At 39.2% G+C, this 22,665-nt stretch overlaps 1 protein-coding gene across 1 annotated transcript; it reads left to right on the top strand.

The window, feature by feature from the left end:
• The first annotated feature begins 12,039 nt into the window (after positions 1–12,039).
• Positions 12,040–21,163, top strand: snx22 (sorting nexin 22). The gene is made up of 7 exons (XM_084060335.1): positions 12,040–12,257; positions 14,464–14,547; positions 16,100–16,204; positions 16,565–16,659; positions 18,118–18,147; positions 18,615–18,682; positions 19,129–21,163. The coding sequence occupies exons 1-7, from the start codon at positions 12,168–12,170 to the stop codon at positions 19,257–19,259; spliced, it is 603 nt and encodes a 200-aa protein (XP_083916461.1). The 5' UTR covers positions 12,040–12,167; the 3' UTR covers positions 19,260–21,163.
• Positions 21,164–22,665: the final 1,502 nt, after the last annotated feature.

Raw genomic sequence — 22,665 nt, 5'->3', positions numbered from 1 at the left:
CCTGTCAGGCACGAGTCCCTTTGAATGTTAATGGATTAACTGAAAAACAACATTGTCAAATCACATCGCATCTGTCAAATAGAGCGCATATTAGAGCCTCACTAGTTTTTTGGGGGCTTTTTCTGCCTTTATTGATAGGAAAGTAGGCTGACAGGAAATGGGGAGAGAGATGGGGAGGGGTGACAAGCAGCAAAGGTCGTCGGGATAGGGAGTCAAACCCGATTACCAGCCTACAGTATGTGGTATGCGCCCGGACCGCTAGGCCAGCGGGCGCTCCAGCCTCACTAGTTAGAATAGCAAAACGTGACACACACAGTAATGGGCTATAGCCTACAGTATAGGTACCATATAGGCTAGAGAGAGACATATTGATTCTGTGTTGCTACTGAAACCTGGCAATATTCACAGTAATGTTATGTGGCAGAAAGACTAGTAACGTCAATAACTCCTCGCTATCGAATCAAGGATAGCATATAATCCATTAAGGATATATTTTTACACTCTCTGGTAATTGTGCAGTTCAATGCATTCGCTCAGTGTCCCTTCATGGTCTAAATGAGTCCAAAACCAGTGTGGTGCTGTGACTTCCCAGGACCATGGCTGAAGAAAAACTACCGGTGACAGCCATAATATGAAAGAGTCCCTCTTCAATCTATCTTATACAGCTGCTAGTGCTGCAACAGTTAATGTGGCCTGGTCTTTATCTAATGTTGTAGATACTAGCGTGAATCCCTGGCTAATATGCCAAGTATGCTGTAATGTATTATAATTGTCTTCTATAACTCAAATGTAAAATTAAAAACACCTTAAATATTGTAGAGAGAGAGAGAGATGGCAGGAGCGCTACTGGTATCCCTCAAACCACCGGTGCTCATGAAAGGGAATACAATGAATGAGCAAAAAAGGAAAGAATGTGCCAAAAAGGCACAAAAATCCAGGTCCAGGCACTCAGGTGGATTTGAAAATAAAAAGCCTTTATTGGGCAATGGGCTTACAGAACATTAAAAAACACCAACGCGTTTCGGCAAACGCCTTCTTCAGGGTGTTGCTTCAGCAACACGCTGAAGAAGGCGTTTGCCTTGGCGTTTATTTTCAAATCCACCTGAGTGCCTGGACCTGGATTTTTGTGCCTTTTTGGCACATTCTTTCCTTTTTTGCTCATACCTTAAATATTGTATTTATTTTATCTTTTACATCAAGGGGGACAACGCCCGTCACAAGTTGATGATGTCATTTTTCCATGTGTGGTCCAGCCCTAAGGAATGTTATTAGCATGTCTTAATAAAATACAATTTAATACTTCCTACGGTTAATACGAACATCAAAACAATACTTTAAATGTTTTATTATCACATGCATTCCATAGGGCTGGACCACAGTGGACAAATGACATCATCAACCTGCGACGGGTGTTGTCCCCCTTCAGTAAAAGATTAACTATTTCTAAAATAAATGAAATATTTAAGGTGTTTTAAATTTTCTATTTTAGTTATAGAGGGCAATTATAATGTATTAAAGGAGTAGTTCACCCCAAAAAATGTATTAAAGGAGTAGTACACCCCATGTAGAATTCATGGATTTGTTTTTGTTTTTGTCGCATTCCTAAGCCAATAATTTGATGAGCGGGTGTATTTCCGATAGGAGACACAAAGAGTCTACTTCGTGTCTCCTACCGGATACATTAGCATCTTTCCGCCGGTCATCAAATTATTGGCTTAAGAATGCGACAAAAACAAATCCAGGAATTCAAGGCTTCATGGGGTGTGTAATTGATAGAAGATAAGTCATTTTTTGGGTGAACTACTCCTTTAAGGCATATTTGGCTTATTAGCCAGGGATCCTTTTAAGGACACCCTCGAAAACAAAACAGATGCATCTCAAAGGGTTTGTTTATCCTAAGGTACATTCATTATTAATTGTATCTGTGAAATGACTTGTGAAACCATTTTTTGTTTGTATGATGGTGGAAATGGGAACAAAATTAGACTTTTCTGAATAGTTCTTCAGAAGTAGAGCAAAAGTGTAACAGCTGTGCAGTGGCCTTGCACTAACAATAGGGACTTTTATAACCAGTACAGTACCAAGTCCATTAAACAGTTCTCTGGTAAATAGGGCGGTTCTTTTGTAATATCTAAAATGGACTTTTCTGGAACAAAACATAAGTCATTTTTGGGGTGAACTATCCCTTTAAGTGGTTAATTGGTGTGTTTTTGTTAATGTACCCTATATTTAACTCTACTTTAACTGTTGCTGCTTTCTTGACCAGGCCGCTGTTGAAATGTACATTTTAATTTCAATGGCCAGATGAAATAAAAGCCAAAAGAAATATTCCAAATGAAACCTTCTGATGCTGATGCTGCTTGCAGCGCTGTCCAACAGGGCTGGTGCTGAAACGGCACGAGCTGCCCTAGCGCGAGGCCTGTCTGTCAGGCACGAGCCCGTTTCAATGTTACAACGGGCGAACCGAAAAACGACACAGTCACAAATCACATCATCTTATAAAACAAACAAACAAACAAACAACAAAAACTAACAGAATGCACATTACAGCCACACCAGCTTGAATACCAACAACAAGCCATTTAATACAGTAGCCTAGGCAGCCTACAGCAGTGGTTCCCAATCTTTTTAGCTCGAGACCCAAAAGAGAAATTTGATGTCTCCCCAGGACCCAATCTAGTGAAAATAGCAGATCTATAAGCTCACTCGATACTACACGTTGTGGGCTTGTAGAACTGCTATTTTCACTACTTCTTAAACGCATTTTTTATGGAATTCTTTAAAAAAAAACGTTTGAATTTGTTTTTAACTCTTTTTAAAAATACATTTTGAATAATAGTCATTAGAAACAAAATGTAGGAAACAACAAATCAAGGGGTATTTACTCGCGACCCATTAAAATAGGTCTGCGACGCACATACGGGCCCCGACCCACCGATTGGGAAACAGTGGCCTAGGCTATACAGTATATTATACAGGAGGCTATTATAGTAGGCTAGAGAGATCCTCATGCTTATGTTCTTGCTCCCGAATCACGCCAAGATCCACTGCCTAACGTCAATATGTCCTCCATATAGAATCTAGACAGGACAACAACAGACCAATATGGATATAACATAAATAATAATAATGTTAGGCTATTACATGCTCCCTGTGTGTGCCAAAAATGAAATCACGGTACAGACGTTGCTGGCTCTGAAGTTGACGCCGTTTTTTCAATCACGGGGGTCAGTGAGAAAGTTCAGGCCGTTGTGATTTTTAGATGAATAACATTTAGGGCCATTTAATGAATGAAACCCTATTATTGTACCCGTTACTATCCTATGTTAAATGCATCTTGCCAGGCAGGAAATTATAGGCTACATCCACGCACCTCCCCCATAAGCTGCCCTATAGGCTACGATACAATATTTCAGCATGAGAGAAATGCAAAATAATGGCCAAATAAGAACAGACCTTTTGTAGTCGGAGGAGAAGATCCCCCCGCTGGCTGGGTCGTGGCCGTATTCGGGCTCCCCGACGCTGGAGGAGCCTCCTTTCTCATCGCTGAACGCGGAGCTGGCGGACATTATTGCCGTTGTTGGCCTGGAATCTCTCCTTCACAGCGATGGATGGAGAATTAGAATAGTGCTCAGTGTTGCCACATTTTGTGAGAGAAATAAGCAACCAGGTCTAGGAAAACAAGCGCAAAAGAAGCAACACTATAGGCCACATGAGCACTTTATGCATCGGCTTTTTGAAAATAGCCAATCTACAAGCTCACAGCAACGCCTGGTGAGCTTGTAGATCTGTTATTTTCAAAATCTCTCGCAATAAAATGTGGAATATTTGGATTTTTTTTAAAACATTGTTACAACACAAATGCTCCCTGGCTGGCAAAAAAAACGTTTTCATGAAAATATTTAAGAACTAGGCCTACTTGTTTAAATAATAAATAAAACATTTGGAAGAAAGCCTAAATAAGCAAGTACACTTTAGAAACAAGCCCAAAAAACCGCAACCCAACCCGCAACTACCAATATAAATAATAAAAGCAACTTTACAGAAAAAGAAGCCCAAGGTCACTTATAATAAGCCGACATGGCAACGCTGATAGTGCCGTATGGAATCTAGATCCCATAGCCGGTCCGGACAGCTGCGCTCATTGGTTAATTGGTTGTGAAGAGGCGACACACAACATCTTATTGGTGTTTATTTTTATTTTTATCGAAACAAACATTTGTCTCTAATCAATGAATCGCACCGTTAGCAAAAGATCATGTTAATTTATTTTAACATATTGTGGGTAAGTAAGTGTAAATATTAAGACATGCCAGAGACTGAGACGTCTCCTCTCTGATAATAACCAACAAGCCAATCACTGTATGACCACCGTCCAGGCTATGGAATATCACAGAACAGCTTGGCTAAACAACAGCAGGTAGCAATTAATGTTCTTCCTAGGATGCTTTCGCCCAATGGTGGATTTTTTTTAAACTTTAGGTAAAAGTCAATACCGCGGCGCAATGTAGAAATACTCTGTAGAAGTAAAGGTCCGGAACAGGGGTCATCAACATGCCAGCTTGTGATGGACATTTTGATCAATATTTTATTTTTTGTCACAGACAAGCAAAATAACTGGTCAATATTTTTTTTTACCAGAAACACAAATGACTATCCCTAAATGAAAACTAATGGACTGATAATGTGCCATAGTTTCTATGCCAGTAGTCTCATTTTGGGCATGTCTATTTACCCACTGCCTTTTCATCTTATTGATTGCTAATTCAAATAATGCAAAGAGAATAAGTCAATAGTTTAATATGAATGAAAAAAAGATAAATTATGAAAAAGTGTTATGCACATCAAACAATAATACAAAAATGGTTAATGGGACTTACAATCCTGATGACTGCACTTGACTTGATCTTTTTATATAGATGTTTTACATTTTATTTCAGTTCCTAAGTTTATTTATTTTTCTCAGTTCCCTGTCTGCTGGAAATGTTTGGTCAAATGGTTTGTACGTGAGTGGTGTCTTTCCAAGTTCCCATTCTTCACCATCAGGTTGCTCAGATTATGTAAAACAACAAAATAAGCTACCATAGTTACAGTATGCAGATGATACACAAATCTACATAACCATTATCACTAGAGGACTATGGTCCATACAAACACTGAGTAAATGCATTAACAAATCAACGATTGTATAATTTTCTTCAATTAGACAAAGGCAAAACTGAAATAATAGTTTTTGGAAAACAAATTAAAAGTCAGTGCCCAACTCCAATCGGTAATGTTAAAAACCTCCAGCCAAGTCAAAAACCTTGGCCTAGTCATGGACTTTACACCAATACATATGGCTGAGATTTCAGTTCCTTATTTATTTTTCTCAGTTCTCTGTCTGCTGGAAAACTCTAGTCAAATGATTTGTGGTTTGTCAGAAAGTGTCTTTCCAAGTTCACTTTCTTCACTATCACTGCATACTTAGTGATAGTGAAAAGAAATGTGCCAGGACATGGACAAGTCTTGCCAGTTGCCACGGACACATTTGTCCATGTACGGAGTACGGACATGTTGATGATCCCTGGTCCTGATTTAAAAATGTACTTGAGTAAAAGTAAAAAAGTATTGGCATCAAAATGGACTTAAAGTGCCAAAAGTAAAAGTACTCATTATGCAGAATGTCCCATTCACACATTTTCAAATGTATCCACACGTTTCCTAGGGCGTTGTGGGCATTACTTCCTGTCGATTTGATCAGGTCAGGCATCAAATCGACAGGAAGTGATGCCCACAACGTCCTATAGAAACTTTTGAAAATAGCAGATCTACATGCTCACGATGCTCGCATTGCTATGCATTGTGAGCTATTTTCAAATGGCTGAAATGTATAGGGCTGAAGTGGTTAATGTATGTTTTGTAATAATAATCAAAATCTACAAAGTAACTAGTAGGCCTAACTAAAGTTTTCAAATAATTGTAGTGGAGTGAAAGTACAATATTCTTTGTATTGTTTTATTGGATCTTGTTTAGTCGATACACTTATTTGTTTGAGCTCGTGCTCATTTGATTTTGCTATTTTGTCTCATCTGTTTAAGAAAGTAGGTAGCTGATATATTGGTTGCTTGTTTTTTGCAGGAAATGCACTTAAGACTTCTGGTGATTAGTAGTTTTCGTTCCCTACCTATGTTGAATACACTTATTGTAAGTCGCTTTGGATAAAAGCGTCTGCTAAATGACTGTAATGTAATGTAATGTATTCTAGTGGAGTAGAAGTAAAAGTATACTGAAAATTGGAAATACTCCAGTAAAGTAAATAATACTTCAAAATTGTACTTAAGTACAGTACTTGAGTAATGTACTTAGTTACACCACTGCTGGATACTATCAGGGTAAATTATGTGGGATGTATGGATTAAAAGTTAAAACCACTTGTACTCAACAATTGCAGGGAAAAATAGCCTACTGTAGGATAATGTTTGTAAAGTAAAAACATCTGTAAACGTATGGAATTTATAGATAAATATGATCTAGGAAAACCAGTATTTTGACCCCTGGTTTAGATGTATTTGTTTTATGTTCATGTTTTGGTCTGTGATATAAATACTCATAAAAGAAAAGAAAAAGAAAATCTAAGTTTGAGATGTGAATGTTGTCCTTTTATGATTTTCTATTGCTGCTTTGATTTTTAAGTTGCTTGCCACCAAGCTAACCCCAACTCCAAGCTTTGGTGACCAAATCTATAAAAGCTAGTAGGTGTTACTGTTAAACAAATGAAATTAAACATAGGAGTGGATAATAACTATAAACTTCTCCCTCTCCTGCTGCTTCCTTGACTTTTCCACTCATTCTCTAACTCAGTGGTTCTCAACCTTTTCAGGCCCCGACCCCCCAAAAGAATCATATTTGAACTGGGTACCCGGCCCCGACCCTGATAAGTACTTGGAATTGTAGGAGTTGAGGCATTACATTTAGTTTGACTCGTTTCCACAGATAAATATTGTGAAAATACGCCTTGCGTTGCGAGGCGTTGTGAGCTTGTAGATCTGGTATTTTCAAAAATGTTGCCTCTTTCTTCTATCTTTGTTCTATTATTTGACAATTTGGCCAAAGTTTGACCAGTTTTTATATCGTAGCCTATAGTTTATTGATTACTTTTGATTCAGTAATGATCTTTTTCTTTTAGGTATTAATGAGGTCCCCCGAACTACACGTTGAGAACCACTTCTCTAGCTCACCAGTCTCTCTCCAGACCAGATACAGTTACATACTATGACCACTAGGTGGTAATCCACATGGATTCGTTGCAATGAAATGATGTGAACAAGTCTTAAAGAAGTGGATGTGGATCTCTGACCCCCACAATACTTTTCATAGCGCTAGTGTACAATACGGTTCAGATAGCCTATGTCTGGACACAAAACTGACTAATATATATATTTGAAAAAATGTCAAGGACTTCAAGCTATTGTCCCTCTAAATATATATTTCAGATGTATTGTACACACAATATGTTTTTTTTGTTTTTGTTTTACCCCTAAAGGGTATATGTTGGCACTGATTATATAAAGTCATCATTAAAGATATATAAACTATGTTTATACTGTGTTCCCCTGGTACTGGTCTGGGAGCCCATCAATCTCCAGTTAAAGACCAGAAAAACACCTGGGAGGGAATGGCATTGTTAGGTTTAAGGTTAGGGACATGGTTAAGTTGGGGTTGTTAGGTTAAGTTTGGTAAAGGAGCCTGATTCACTGAATAGTAAGCCATTTATCTAGCTATTTACAGGGAAGGAGGTGTTGCTGAGGCCATCGTTTCCCAATGTTAAAATTCTAAAATGTGTGCCAACAAAAATAATAAGAGACATGTTATTTGTTTGGTTAGACCCATGTTTTGGGATTAAACTATAAGATTAGGTTTTTAGCTTGTTGCGATTACTATCTGCCGCTTATTTTTTACAGTCCAAATTAGTTCTGAGACTGACATTTGGTTTCAAACGTTGTTGTAATTAAGGATACTTAGAGCTAGTTTAATTAGTTCTAGCCTTTGAATTTTGTTATGGTATTTAGAGCTATTTGAATAATTTCTAGCATTTTAATACATTGTGTATGTCTTTAGAGCTATTTTGATTGGTTCTTCTAACATTCATAACATCTAACCATAATGGTTAGATTGTGGTTGTTGTTAGGTTAAAGGACCCATTTTCAACCTGTCCTCACTACGATCATTATAATATGGTACCATATTCAGAAACGTTCAGACACCCGCCTACCAGTGACATCCTTAATGGGGAATCCAAGCCAGTAGAAACTGCAAGCTACAATGGAAGCCATTGTTCTCGGGTTAATAAAAATAATAATAAAACATTTGAAATCGTTCTCTTTTTTTTTTTAAACGAACACACACACACATTTTTCAATGTGTGTGTGTGTGTGTGTGTGTGTGTGTGTGTGTGTGTGTGTGTGTGTGTGTGTGTGTGTGTGTGTGTGTGTGTGTGTGTGTGTGTGTGTGTGTGTGTGTGTGTGTGTGTGTGTGTGTGTGTGTGTGTGTGTGTGTGTGTGTGTGTGAAAGAGACCACTGTCACTGTGGCTAACTGTATTAGCGTGCACATTCTTTTGTTCTGGTTCTGTGCCAGGCTCAGTTTATCCCCTCAACTGGACACTGTGCGCTGAGCAGAGAGGAAGTTAGAGAGAAATATTCTGTGGTCAACAACATGGTACTGCTGGTATTCAACACACACACACACACACACACACACACACACACACACACACACACACACACACACACACACACACACACACACACACACACACACACACACACACACACACACACACACACACACACGCACGCATGCACGCACCCATGTGCACACACACACACACACACACACACACACACACACACACACACACACACACACACACACACACACACACACACACACACACACACACACCGCTGATGGCCTCTGACCCTTGCTTGCTGATTGGTCCAGTGTTATCCCTGTTAGCCAATCATAGGAGTGCTGGCCAAGAAGTTGGCTGCTGAACAATGTGTCATTGTGCCCAAAATTAATGTCATAATTCTTGGTTATACATTACTTTATGGTAAAGTACTGTATGTTTATTATTTTTAGTGTGTATGTGTGAGAGAGACTTTGTGCATGTTTTGTATGAGCATGTATGTATATGTATCTATGTCGTGTCTGTGTAAGTTATTGCAAAGGGGGGGGGGGGGGGGGGGGGGAATAAAAAGTAACAAAGCTCTTACGAATCTTCCACTTTCAAAGTCAAGCGCAGTTTCCTTGTTAATGTGTACAAGCGCAGTTCTGCTGATACTGTGACGTTAGACAATGATTGTACACTAGCAGTCATGGAAGGCTGACACTACAGTAGCTGCACGTGTGTATCCCCCCCCCCCCCCCCCCACACACACACACACACACACACAAAACTGACCATAACAAAAAATCATGATGCAAGCCACCCACACACATACTCACACACATACATCAACGCTGACTGATTTTTTTCTTTTTTTACTCTGCTGAACTGTGACTCCAGAAGGTCACACTGTCACACATTGTGCTGAGTTGCTTTATTTGCTGCTTAAATAAAACACAGACCATGAATCAACCAGGAAGCAAAGACACAAATCACAGGTCACATGCTCACAGGAAGCACATGTGATTCTGTGTCACCATGGAGATTAACTCTATTGGACAGACAGATCCTCCATTCACATGAGACCAGACCACTGGTCTATACAGAGTGACTGAAATGGTACTTAGCTTGTTAGAAGTTATTAACTGAATACACAGGATACACTGAATGCACAGGACCACAATGGAAACAAGCCCTTAAGGCTTTTTGTGTTATCCTTTTAGCATAATTGTATTATCGTACCACTGAACTATTTGCAAACTGTTAATAAACTATTCAATCAATACATACATATTTATTCTTTAAATTATTGCAGTTGTTTAGAACCATTTAGCACTGGAAATACTATTGCTATTTCTTCCTAAATTGATAATATAGGCCTAGCATTAGCCTGGTAGGGAGGGTTTACCAGGCTAGGCCTAGCATAGCTCAAGAAGTAACAAGTAAACAGCTAGACTTCTAGACTCACTGGTCTGACATTAAATGACTATGCCTTGCTTTCCTGTGTCATTTGTTTAATAATTTGTTTAAAGGATGTACAGCAGCATTATGTAAGACTGAAGCTGAAAAATCATTGTAGAGATTTTGGTGCTCTGTAAATCACATCATGATGACAACAATGTAACTGTTGCCTGTGACTCAGCACGCGCTTGTTTAGTGCCTTGTTAAATGACGTGTTGCTTGTGATCCTTCTCTCATGGTAGAGAGTGAGACTGTAAACTGCAAATTAGTCTTGAGTTTGAGGATATTTGGTTTCACGGCAGGGACTTCACCACTCAACAAAACAAAATAACAAAAGTTGTAACACGAGTTTGAGTAGGTTTAACTTTTGTTTATTTGCATCATGTGCAAATGACAAAAAAGAACAACTAAGCCTGATCCTGCCCTCAAGGGGAATGTAAACATATCTGACTCCAAAACAAATAAAGTCCCCCTGAGAACATTCAGGTTGAAACTTTGCACCAGTGAGTCAAACTTGTAAGTTGATAAAGAGCAGACTCCAGAGGTCTGTGTTGGTCAGGATTTCAACGGATCCTGTTCTTTAAATCTCAGTCTTACATCCTTATTTCTGTACATGGATGATGTGGTGTTACTCTGCGTTCCTGTTCATGTACATCAGGAAGTGATTCTAGATTTCAAAGGGTTTATGATGTTGTCTGTTCCAGAACAAAGGCTTTATTATAAGCCGTTACTAAAGCTCTCTGCATGCATTTCATGTTGTATGCCTATTCAGTCTGTGTAATGTGACTGTTGAAGAAGCAGAAGCGGTTGTCTCATGTCTGCCGTCTGTTAAATGTCTGTACCAGTGTAAGTCCTGTATGGACATGTACTTTGTCAGTAGACCAGTGTATTATGTTGCTTTATGTTGGGCTCTCACTGCTGATGCGCCAAAGCAAATTCCGGAACCCCATAGTTTGCAATAACATGTTTTCTATAATGTTGAACCAACAACTTTTCACCTGCTCTGAAACTTAATGGTAATAGAGTTGATCTTTTTCTGTCAACTTTTTCTGTTGTTGTTTAGAATACATACATTCTATGTATGATGTGTGTTTTATAGTTTATGAAGATATACATAGGCCTACCCTAGCTTTATGTCTCGTTTTTGTGTAACTTTGTGACTAAAATGTTATAAAAAAAGAAAAAAAAAATTGGGGTATAAGTAGGATATAACAGTGATTCTCAAAGTGGGTTCCAGGGACCAACAGAAATTATTGAGGAGCAAAATAAATGAGTTAATAGCATATAGCATAAAAATATGTTTAACCAATTAAATCCTCTTTTATAGTACTTCGGCTATTTGAAAATAGTAGATCTACAAGCATACAATGCCTTGCGATGAGATACTCTGTGAGCTTGTAGATCTGATTATTTTTGGAAAAATTGTGAATCCTGAAAAAAACAACGACAACAACAACAACAACAACAACAACAACAACAACACAAATCTAATGGGGGTCCCTGGCACAAAATCTTTTGAAATGGGGGTCCGGCGGATAAATGCATATCAATTTGGGTTCCCTTGACAAAAATAAAACTGAATTTAAGTAACTAACTACATTTACTCAAGTACTGTACTTAAGTACAATATTGAGGTATTTTTTACTTTACTGGAGTATTTCCAATTTTCTGTACTTTTACTTCCACTACTTCCACTTTGTACTTTTGTAAATGTTGTTCCAGAATTGTACTTGTAACAGAGTATTTATACATTGCAGTACTGATACTTTTACTTACGTAAGTTTTTTTTTTAAAGTATTTTTTCCCACCACGGCCGTCTGCCACTGTATTTGTGCTGTCAAACATGTCAGGATCGTGGGCGTGCCAGCTACCCACCCATTCATTAGTTTGTAGGTGGAGCACAGCGCCGCAGCCAAGGAGAGAGAAACATCAAACCAGTGAAACCACTCCATTTCAGTTCCTCAACGAACTCAGAACAAAGTGCTTAAAGCGAGGACAGAGACCCTTAATGGTGTCTGATCTGATTTCACACAGATAGTTAGTTAATAGTTTCTTATGATGCTGCAGCAGCAGATTTCCCTCATGATAGAGGTTTCGATCCCTTCGCTGGAGAGGGAAGTTGATGACTCTGGAAAGTTGAGAAAGGTGAGACGGTGGTGTGATTTTTATCTGATATCTTGTCGGCTTCGTAATATATTGGCGAATGTGATCTGATCTCTAATGCCCCACATTGACTCTGCATGGTTATTATTATTGAAACTTTCTAACAATGTGAATTGTGAAGGTTGACGCGTCAACGACACCTGATAGAGTTGACAGGTTATGGTTGGACAGGAGTCACAGGACAGGTAAGTTGTTGACAGAACTGTGGCAGCCATGCAGGCTGGCATGGAGGAAAGGAAACCTACGGGAGCTGCCTGGCTCTATATTTTAACTGATCTGGATACAAATCATTCAAATAGACAGTGGTGGGAAAAGTACTACATTTTTTAAAAGTAAAAGTATCAATACTGCAGTGTAGAAACACTCTTACAAGTGAAAGTCCGGTAATCAACATTGACTTGAGTAAAAAGTATTTGCATCAATATGTATAAAGACAAAAAAGCTCCCAATGCATGGATGCACTGTGAGCTTGTAGATCGGCTATTTTCAAATGGCCTAAATGTATATAGGACTGGAGTGGTTAGCTTTTGTAATAATAATCAAAATCTTCAAAGTAACTACTGGTAACTAAAGTTTTCAAATAATTGCAGTGGAGTAAAACTACAATATTTGCCTCTGAGATGTAGTGGAGTAGAAGTAAAAGTATTGGAAATTGGAAATACTCAAGTAAAGTACAAATACCTCATAATTGTACGTAAGTACAGACTAATACTTGAGTAAATGTATTTAGTTACTTTGCACCACAGGTAAGTTGTTGACAGAACTGTGGCAGCCAGGCTGGCAGGGAGGAAGAAACATAACGGAGCTGCTGGCTGGCCCTTTTTAACTGGGTACAAAATCATTAAAACAAAGTTTGGTAGTTTAATATTGGACAGTTACACATGTATGTTAACGGATAGCGACAATAAAAAAACAAATAGCAGTTTTCTATTTGTGGCTGCTCACTATTGAAAAACGTATTAGTAGACTGGACCGTTCAAGTGTTTGACATATCTTCAGGGGAAAAACAGACTTTCTAAATCCTGAGCCTTTTGCTTTTTTTTCAAGGGGGGGGGGGTTAATGGAAGACGTGCAGGCTGCAGGGCACAATCGTGTGTTTGTCAAGTTCTCATAAACGTGTTAAGGCTACACCTAGACTAAAAAAATGACAGGAATTCACTGAAGGCTGTGGAATTTGCTGTAGATGTCACACATACTGCACTCTAGGGACATATACGTCTTGGTTGTCTGGTCTGCAAATCACTGGTGTTTTTTGGCTATGGTATTGGTTGGTTGGTTGGTTTGTTTGTTTTAAAATAAGGAATTCATAAGCTTGTCCTACCCTTAATCATAATGTATACAATTTCCTGTAGGGAAAACAGGAAATTGTCTCTTAGTCCTCTCAAATAAATTCACATACAAATAAATTCACATACATTCTTGAATTACATTTTACAAATAAATAAACACATGCACTCTTTGCAAATCTATGCAGTCCAGCTATGTTCCTCATCTTTGTTTAGAATTTTGTACGGAGACATTTTGCTGGTTTAATTAACCATGGAATTGTGGTTGTTATTGTTAATAAGGACGATTTGGTTACAGATTGTACACACATGTCTGTTTGTGTCTGTAAAACAAACTCAGCAGAGTCATTCCTGTGCATGCAGACTGTAAAAAGCCAGGCATCATGTTCATAGTTTAGACATCATGGTTGTTAGATCAGTAACATGACCATGTCATGACCCACAGTGTCTCCCATTAAGTGTCACAAGGCTGTCTATAAATCTGAGAGTGAAGAGTGGGTCTCTTGTCTAACCCAACAACACAGCACAGCTCTGGAAGTAAGAATAGATACTCTAAGACTGGTTGGCTTATGTGCCATAGTGTGGCTTTGCTTTGTTGCCAGTGTGTGCATTTCATTTGTGGACAGTCTTGTATCCAAGACAACTTTCACTGAATTCCTAGTTAAGTGGCTCTGTGCTGCTTTCTGTCTCCCCCTAGTGGATGTGATGCTCACAATACACATTTTAGTATTCAATTTGATCAATTTTGATAATGTAGTAATAGTGTGTCTTGTGTTTTCCTACATTCAACACTTCAAACTTTTTTTTGTGACAGCAATTAACCTGAAAGCCCCCCCCCCCCCCCCTCTCTCACTCTCTCTTTCTCCCTCTCTCTCTCTATCTCTGTCTGTCTGCTGCTCCAGCTTTTCAGAGTGGAGATCTTGTTTAATGGGAGGAAGCACTATGTGCTTAGAAGATCCAGCGAGTTCCAGACCCTCCACAGAAAAGTACGGTCACTGTTTATTGTCCTGTCATTGTTAAATGTCATACCAACCTCAACCCTGTTCATATAATCTGTGTGTGTGTGTGTGTGTGTGTGTGTGTGTGTGTGTGTGTGTGTGTGTGTGTGTGTGTGTGTGTGTGTGTGTGTGTGTGTGTGTGTGTGCGTGCGTGCGTGCGTGCGTGCGTGCGTGCGTGCGTGCGCGCGTGCGTGCGCGCGCGTGCGTGTGTGTCTGCTGCATCTGTATTGTGACTGTTTATCAATGCATGGTCTCTGTGTCTATCTGTTCATGTGTGTATCCTCAATAAGGGGAGTGGCGCAGCGCAAATGAACCTAGAACGACCCTGGTAACATATGAGTTGTCCAGGTGTGTTACCTGTTTACTACTACATTTCAAACACAGCTAACGAGACGAGACAACAGTGTTGAGATTGAGTTCGGGAAGAAACGCCTAGAGAGAGAAGACGAGTCATTGGCACGCAGAATGGGAAGATAAAAACAATTTTCATCATAAAGAATGGGAAATGTATTTGTCTCATCTGAAGCAACTGCACAGTGATGGCAAAGAAAGGGAACTTGGAATGACACTTTCTGACAAACCACAAATAATCTGACAAGACTTTTTCCAGCTGACCGTGAACTGAGAAAAATAAGGATGAAGGAACTAATCTCAATCAGCAACACGGCAGTCTGTTTTTACAAAGCTGGTTTGTAAAGTTAATGTGACCACTGCATTGTCCTGTCTTGTGAGCCACATTCTCGCCAAACGCAAGAAATCATTTTCGTTTCTCTCACCAGTTGGATGAGTCTACAGACATTACTGATGTTTCCCAACTGTGCATTTTCATCAGAATGGTGTGATGACGAGTCAAGTGCATGAGTTGCCATAAAATTGAATGTTGTGTATCCTGTGTTTTCTTACATGGACGTTTTTAAGTAAAGAATGCCAATCAGCAGTGACATATGACCGCCTGGTTGCATCTGTAAGAACTGAAACCAGCAGCTACACACCTGACTTTAATGGCCAGGTAGCTAGTTCCCAGTGTTTGAGGTCCAGTGATGCCTTCTTGGATGATGATGATGATTTCTTTTTTACAGAAATGCTGTGCATTATATTTATTCTGTGGTGACATGTTGTCAAATAAACTTTGATAACTGAAACACTGCCTTTCTAGATAAAGTTTAATTTGTACTTGAAACAGTAGCATATGTTGTATATATCAGTATAGAGCTCAACAGTGATGTGCTGGCAGTAAAATCCAATTCATTTTCTCCATACCCTATAATAAGACATAAAAGCAATGGCGGTTTTCACTGTCTGGCAATGGTAGGTCTCGTCAGCCTGGGAAACCAGTGATCACGTGCCCAAAAATTTTGCCCACCTGTGCAGTAAGGTGTACATGCATTAATGGTTCCAGTGAGGTGTACATTTATTAAGGGTTCCTGGGTTCCAGTAAGATGTACATGTGTTAAGCGTTCAAGTAAGATGTAAATGTATTAATGGTTTGTCGGTTCCAGTAAAGTGGTAAATATATTAAGGGTTTCTGTGTTTTGTTCAGCTGAGGAAGATTATCCAGACTCCAGACTTCCCAAGTAAAAGGAACCCCCATCTGAGGACCAAGCCATTGGAGCAGAGGAGACAGGAACTTGAAGATTACATACAGGTAGAAGGAGCTCAGAACAGGAGAAGCCATTGGATAAAACTTATATCTTACCAACACATTAAACAGTTGCTTGAAGGCGGTATTTATTTGATTTGTTATGTTATTAGTTGACAGTGTATGGTATGATCTATGATGACAATGTATTAACTAATAATGGACCTTCTTGACTTTGACCATGAAAAAGCACCATATATCAGACATTTTGTTAGATATGTAATAATATGAAGTTTAATGGCCCTTTGTTGTGAGTTAATGCTGTGGATGGAGTGTCACATACATTGCATGCATGTGACACTCCATCCACAGCAATAACTCACAACACAAGGCCATTAAACTTCATTGTGATTGGGATTTGTCTAGGATATCCTGTACCAGAATGAAGATGTGCCTCAGGTGCTGTTAGACTTCCTGCACGTAAAACATTTCCACACAGGGAACAAGATCAGCAGTCTGGAGTAAGTCCTTCACTCTGACTCTATGAACACACAAATGGAACAGTTACAGCATGAGTACTGTAGTGCTAAGATAAATTATTTCAAGGCGTATCATGTTCAACTAGAAGTACTGATAATATAGAACTGGATGGTTTGTTTTGAGTAAGAAAGATAAGCCGCTCACAGCAGACAAACAGTATCAGAAAGTAGTTCTGAGAAACTGAGGAAAATTACCTCAAAACCTCTACCAGATGTACCATAAACAAAGCCACCGTATTGTTTATTAGCCTTTAGCAGCATAGAGTAAGCCCTCACATAATGGTGGTTTAATGGCAAATTTAGGACATTTACGTAGACGGAACATTTGTGGGTGTAGTTTTAGCATGTTAAATGTGAGAAATCTCTATAAACATGAGCTTGCTGTGTAAGATTCAGCTCATATATTGGGCTGTCCCTTACAAATGTAGAACAGTATGTCCCTTCCACACCTGAGAACGGCACTGGCCTTTTGACACTGATCGATCAACCTCCAGGTCTATCTCCTGAGTCCTATCCCCTAAAATTCAAAACATGTACTTATTTTATTTTATATGGTACACTAAACCCAAGTTATGGGTTTACATTTTAAAAAGTTGTTCCTGACGGTTGTCTTTATAGGGCAGCACACTCTTATGGCCTACTCCAACCAAAGTTTCAAGATGCATCTCTGGACTATATCTAGTTTGTCTATTTGTAGATGGAGAGCAGGGCAACATAAAAAGCATCAAGAAGCTAGATGTGTGCTGTGCTATTGGATCTCACATTCTGGACTGTCTGTTAGATGGAAATGAGGAGGCATTTAATAATGCAAAGCCCTTTACATTCATGTAAAAGCACAAAATGATTGGAAACTATCCTAAAATAGTCCATGGAAGACATACAGTAAGGATTTATGGAAGAAACGTCCATTACTTCTTAAAGCGCAATGACACTTTGGTAGATGTTTTGGTTGTATAGTTCCAGAGGTTTTGGTTGTGTAGTTCCTCATGATGTAACTCCAATTGGTGAGATATTTTGCTCCATTGCGCCGTTGATTAGACACTGATGATCAAAAAGTCTCCTCATTGACTTGCATTGTATGGTGAAACAGCTCTCAAACTCACTCTTTAGCACATAAACAAACGCAAACAAAGCAGATCCTGCCGATACAGGTAACTACACAACCCAAAACCTCTACCGAAGTGTCTTTGCGCTTTAACCGTGCAATGATGTACAGCCAACATTGACTCAGTTATTCCAGTAAGTTTGATAATGTTTAATGACTATGGAATGTTTTTTTAACACATCTAAAAATGAAGCCTTTAACATGAAAATGTTGTTTGTTTTTATTCAATGTATGGCCCAAAATATGAATAGACAATGTATGTATGGTCCTTAACCTCTTTGTGCTGACTTTCTCAGAGAGAGGAAAAGTAACTCAAAGTGACATTATTATTTCAGGTCTCTGGTGGATGAATCTGACACTTACAGGTAAGACAAGCATTACTGACACATTTACTGAGGCATAATCAATAAACAAAAAAAGAAGAAATGTGTTAAGGGGCGGTGGAGAGATATTTGTCAATGCACGTACTGTACTCCTACGGGCTTGGGCGGCACCTGTCAGGGAATGTTGGGTGGGAGGAGTAGGACAGAGGCTCTACGTCCTCCCGGTGGGGGCTCCTCACTGGCAGGTGAGTCAGTAGGATACAACAGCAGTGCCAGTGACAACACACAAATGTGTGTGGGGAGGAATTAGTTGGCATAATGACTAAATTGGGGTGAAGAGGGGGTAAAAAGCAAAACTCTTTGTGTACAAATGTGTTAAAAACTGTATAAATGGCACCATATGAAAGATGTATGCCTATAACAAACATTACATTTCTGTGTATTTGTATCCATCACCTTCTGGAGTAATGTTAACATCTGTGGACAGTAATTCTCCTGTGTTCTTTCAGCTGGCAGCAACAGCATCAGCGTGTGGTGGGATATGTACGGGACCCATACCTGTCCGACTGTATATCAGGTATAAAATACTCTTTAGTTTAAAGGGGAACCTTCTTGTACCGAAATCCTATTGTTCTGATCTGAGTACATACAGTATAGTGTGGGGAAAATACCCTATGACTTCTGTGTATTTCTCCTGCGAAATGCGTAATGCCGCTATTCCATGCGACGCATATGCCCGGTGATGCCGATGTCTTTCAAAATTGCAGTGATGATTTTACTGTGTACTCTGAATTTATGGAGTATATTTGTATGGTATTGTATTGATTATTTGGACTGTGGAGAGAAACGGCAAGTAAGACCAGGGAGGGTGGGAGAAACATGCGGACCAAAATTCTGCATTGGTTTTCTTATTGGAATTGTAACATTGACAAGTGATAGTGTATATTAAAAACATCATAACACATGTAAAAAACATGTAATGGACAGGAGAGATTTTGTGACTAACCATTTCCCCCCCCTCAGACCTTCCTGATGTGGTCGTGGACGGGGTTCTCCAGGGCTTCTATCCAAGGGACGTCAGGGTCAGCTTCACCACCTGCACCAAACCCAGTTCTCCCAGTCTGTCCCAGACTGGCCCCAGTACCTCCCTATAGAGCTTTGAAAGACATGGTTCACAACATCTTACTGTATGCGTAATATGTCAATGATGTCAATTTGCACACAGTGGAATGAGGAGGTTTAGTTGACCAGAGAGGTTGCCGTGCACAAGCAGCTGCATGTGATGCCCCTGGATATGTGGAGCAGGTATGGGGTCCTACTGGCTTGCTCAGTGGCACTTTGGCAGTTGGCAGTGATGAACCCGTTTCTATTCACAGGGATTGAACCTGTGACCTTTTGGTAACCATGGTCTCTCAACCTCACTCTTTGGCTCACGGGGTATAGGTTTGATCCCCACAACAGCCATTTGTCTCTCTTAACCACTCTGTACAATATACTTTTGTGACCAGTGTCACCCAGGGGTCTACTTGGCCCCTCCTCCTTCCCCTCTACACCAAATCTTTGCCAAAAACAGCTGATTTACACGTTTGTAGAGCTGCAATATATTCTATATATGTAGAGCTGCGAATATTCACCTATTTTAGGCAAATGTTGCCCTATTTTGACATGTCCAAGGCTACAATGTGTTAGATCATGATGCATTGTGCTTGTAGATTTCCTAATTGTCTACTTATATACAAAAAAAAATAAGTACATCTTTTTTTGCCTATAAAGACAAGGAGTTGTAAGTATAAGTTGTCCAAGGATGCCAGATTTAAAGTGGTTAAAAGCCTTGTACACCCACTGATCAGTCCTTCTCAGGATAGTCTGGGTGTGTACAAACAGACCACGCTTGATTGACATTGCCTATGTTCGTTTTTTTAGCACCTGGTGCAATATATTACTTTACATAATTCCTGTGAGTAATATGCAGTTTGATGATCTCTCATCTCTTTGGTGAGCTATGCCCAGCGCTTCAGCCTGAGGTCTATTCAGCCACAATAACATTAAACGCCTGTATGCGTGTGGACAGGGGCTTTATACAGATCTTTACGCTTACAATGCATTGTAAGCTTCTAGATCGGCTGTTTTAGCTGAAGAGATTTGGTGTAGAGAGAAAAAAGGAGGGGACCAAGTATAGACCACGGGGGACCAGGGTTAAGTGGTTTGTGTCATTGAGCAAGCTGAATGTTACCTGCTTATGTTATATTTTATATTGTAATAACAGGGTCAGGCAAATGCCTAAAATATGACTCATAAGTGCAGCTAGGTGTTTTAGTCAAAGTGTGTGTACTGAGCAATAGTTGGCTACTGGAGCAACATTTCAAACATCTTGCATAGGCTTGTGCCAGTCTGTTTTCTGAAGCATGAACACACATACTGATGAGATGGCAGTGACATGCAGCCAACCAAGTTAAAAACTTGTATTCATTTTATTGAGCCATATGGGAATTGGGAAACAGGAAGACAATTTGGCACCTAAGACGCAGGGGCTTCCTTTTAGAATATTTTGTTTGACATTTTAGACTGTTAATGATTCACTTAGCATTAGTTATATACATAGAAATGATAGACATCAAAAGCACAACTCACACTCTCGAATGTAGTAATGTGAGTCTTTTAGGGCGTTTAATGTGCCGCAGCAGTAGTCAAAGAGCAACGGACACATAACCTACTGGCATTTGTCAGCGTTTGAGCCCACCGAGCTTTTGAAGATACTTAGAAATGGGACAGTTCTTGTCATGGATGTGTTTCAAAAGGATGTACAGAGCATAGACATGTGCTGTCAATTTCTATCATTTAAACTAAATGTTACAACAGGCGATGTGAATTCCAAGTGTAATGTCCCTTTTTAGTTGGTCTCAGAGGCACAGTGGATAGTTGTTATGTTATTTTGAAGCAGTTCCAAGCAAAATGTCTTTGCGTCTTCAATGTTAACGATAGCTTATTTTTTATGTATGTTTGTGGAATAATTACTGTGAGTGTTGTTGGAATAATAAAATGGAAATGAAGACACTTCCATCTGTGAACCACTCATACATTTTTCTGGATGACTCAAAATCAGCGCACTCAAGGCCTCAGACATTTAACCCGTTAAGACATGAGGCCGATTCTACAAATGTCTTCTAAATCCTAACCGTTTTCTGAAAAACATATGTTGCTATATCATTGGTGCTCAAAACCTTTTCATGTCAAGGACCCCCAGAATTATATGTATTTGGCCGCGAACCCCCATCTCAAAATAATGTTGTGCCAGGGACCCCCAGAAGCAAAGATTTGAGTTAAAAATGCTCGCTTACAATATGTATATTCAAAGATTTGCACAAATGTTCAAGACTTTTCAAAAATCAGATCTACAAGCTTGTAGCGCGGGACGGGACGAAGTGACGTGCTATGAGCTTGTATATCTGCTATTTTTGAAGAATCGTGACACACTTGTGATACAGATGCTTTCCCAGTTTTAATGGGTTTAACTGGAGAGAAATCCAGTGGTCCAGTGAAGTGAACACCTTAACAACTCAAATAGGTGAATATTGGGTTGTTTGTTGTATTGAACCCTGATAAGTTCCGCCATAATGTACAGTCAAAGTTGATCCAAAACAGGATTTGAGGCAAATTATGTTAAATTAATGAGATCATAATATGCATTAATATTAAAAGGTGTATCTTGAAATATATCAGGATACATGTCAAGTCTCAAAACTGATTAGTTTACTGATAAAAGTTGGGAAAAAACATTTTAGACCATTAGATTTTAGATTTTTTTAATGTAATGCAGCTGTTAGTTAAAAGGAAAGGTTCAGTTACACTTGACTGCCCAGACTTAAGTGTAACCAGTGTAACCAGAGCAACTTCTGAACACAATCCATTTCACGTATCAGCAGAGCCTCGGGCAAAACAGTCAACAAGTACTGACAAGCAAAAAGAATTTGAGGTTTAGGAATAACGTCTATGGAACGTAACGAATAACGGCAATGAGAAGACCCTTGGTTTGATTCTCGTCACCACATTTTGCCTGGTTGAGTGACCTATGAGCAAGCTCCCCTCCAAATTGAATTGAATTGAATTGAATTGAAATTGTCTGCTGGGCCAATAATGCACAGAATTCCACTCAGGGATCACTACAAATATTACTCCTGTTTATCTCTCATGTAAGGCTCCTCTGGTTTTGGTAGGCCTAACCGTGATTAATGTTACTTGACTTTTCTTTTACAAGGAGGATAGTGAAACACAAAATCCAAACGGTTATTTAGGATGATATAATTACTGTAAATGTAGCACTTTTCTCTTAACATACAGATCTACAAGTAGCCTAGATCTAATAGGCAAGGCCTACCGTGTCATTTTTAGGCATTCCATGGCAAGGCAAGGCAGTTTTATAGCACATTTCAACAAGGCAATTCAATGTGCTTTACACAGAACATCAAGCAAAGGAAACAATTATAAAAATGACATTAGGATGCATAAAACAAAATAAGTAAAAACTAATAGATACAGTTAACAGTGCAGCCGAGAAGAAAA

Source organism: Gymnoscopelus microlampas (assembly GCF_963454915.1).
Source record: "Gymnoscopelus microlampas genome assembly, chromosome: 6".
NCBI lineage: Eukaryota > Metazoa > Chordata > Actinopteri > Myctophiformes > Myctophidae > Gymnoscopelus > Gymnoscopelus microlampas.
Note: the sequence above shows the minus strand (reverse complement) of the source record. Positions and strands in the feature narration are given on the sequence as shown.

Excerpts from the sequence above, each read along its gene's own strand:
- snx22 (XM_084060335.1), top strand. The coding sequence starts at position 12,168 with ATGATGCTGCAGCAGCAGATTTCCCTCATGATAGAGGTTTCGATCCCT. Across the intron at positions 12,258-14,463 it reads ACTCTGGAAAGTTGAGAAAG|CTTTTCAGAGTGGAGATCTT; the intron begins GTGAGACGGTGG and ends CTGCTGCTCCAG. Across the intron at positions 18,148-18,614 it reads GATGAATCTGACACTTACAG|CTGGCAGCAACAGCATCAGC; the intron begins GTAAGACAAGCA and ends GTGTTCTTTCAG.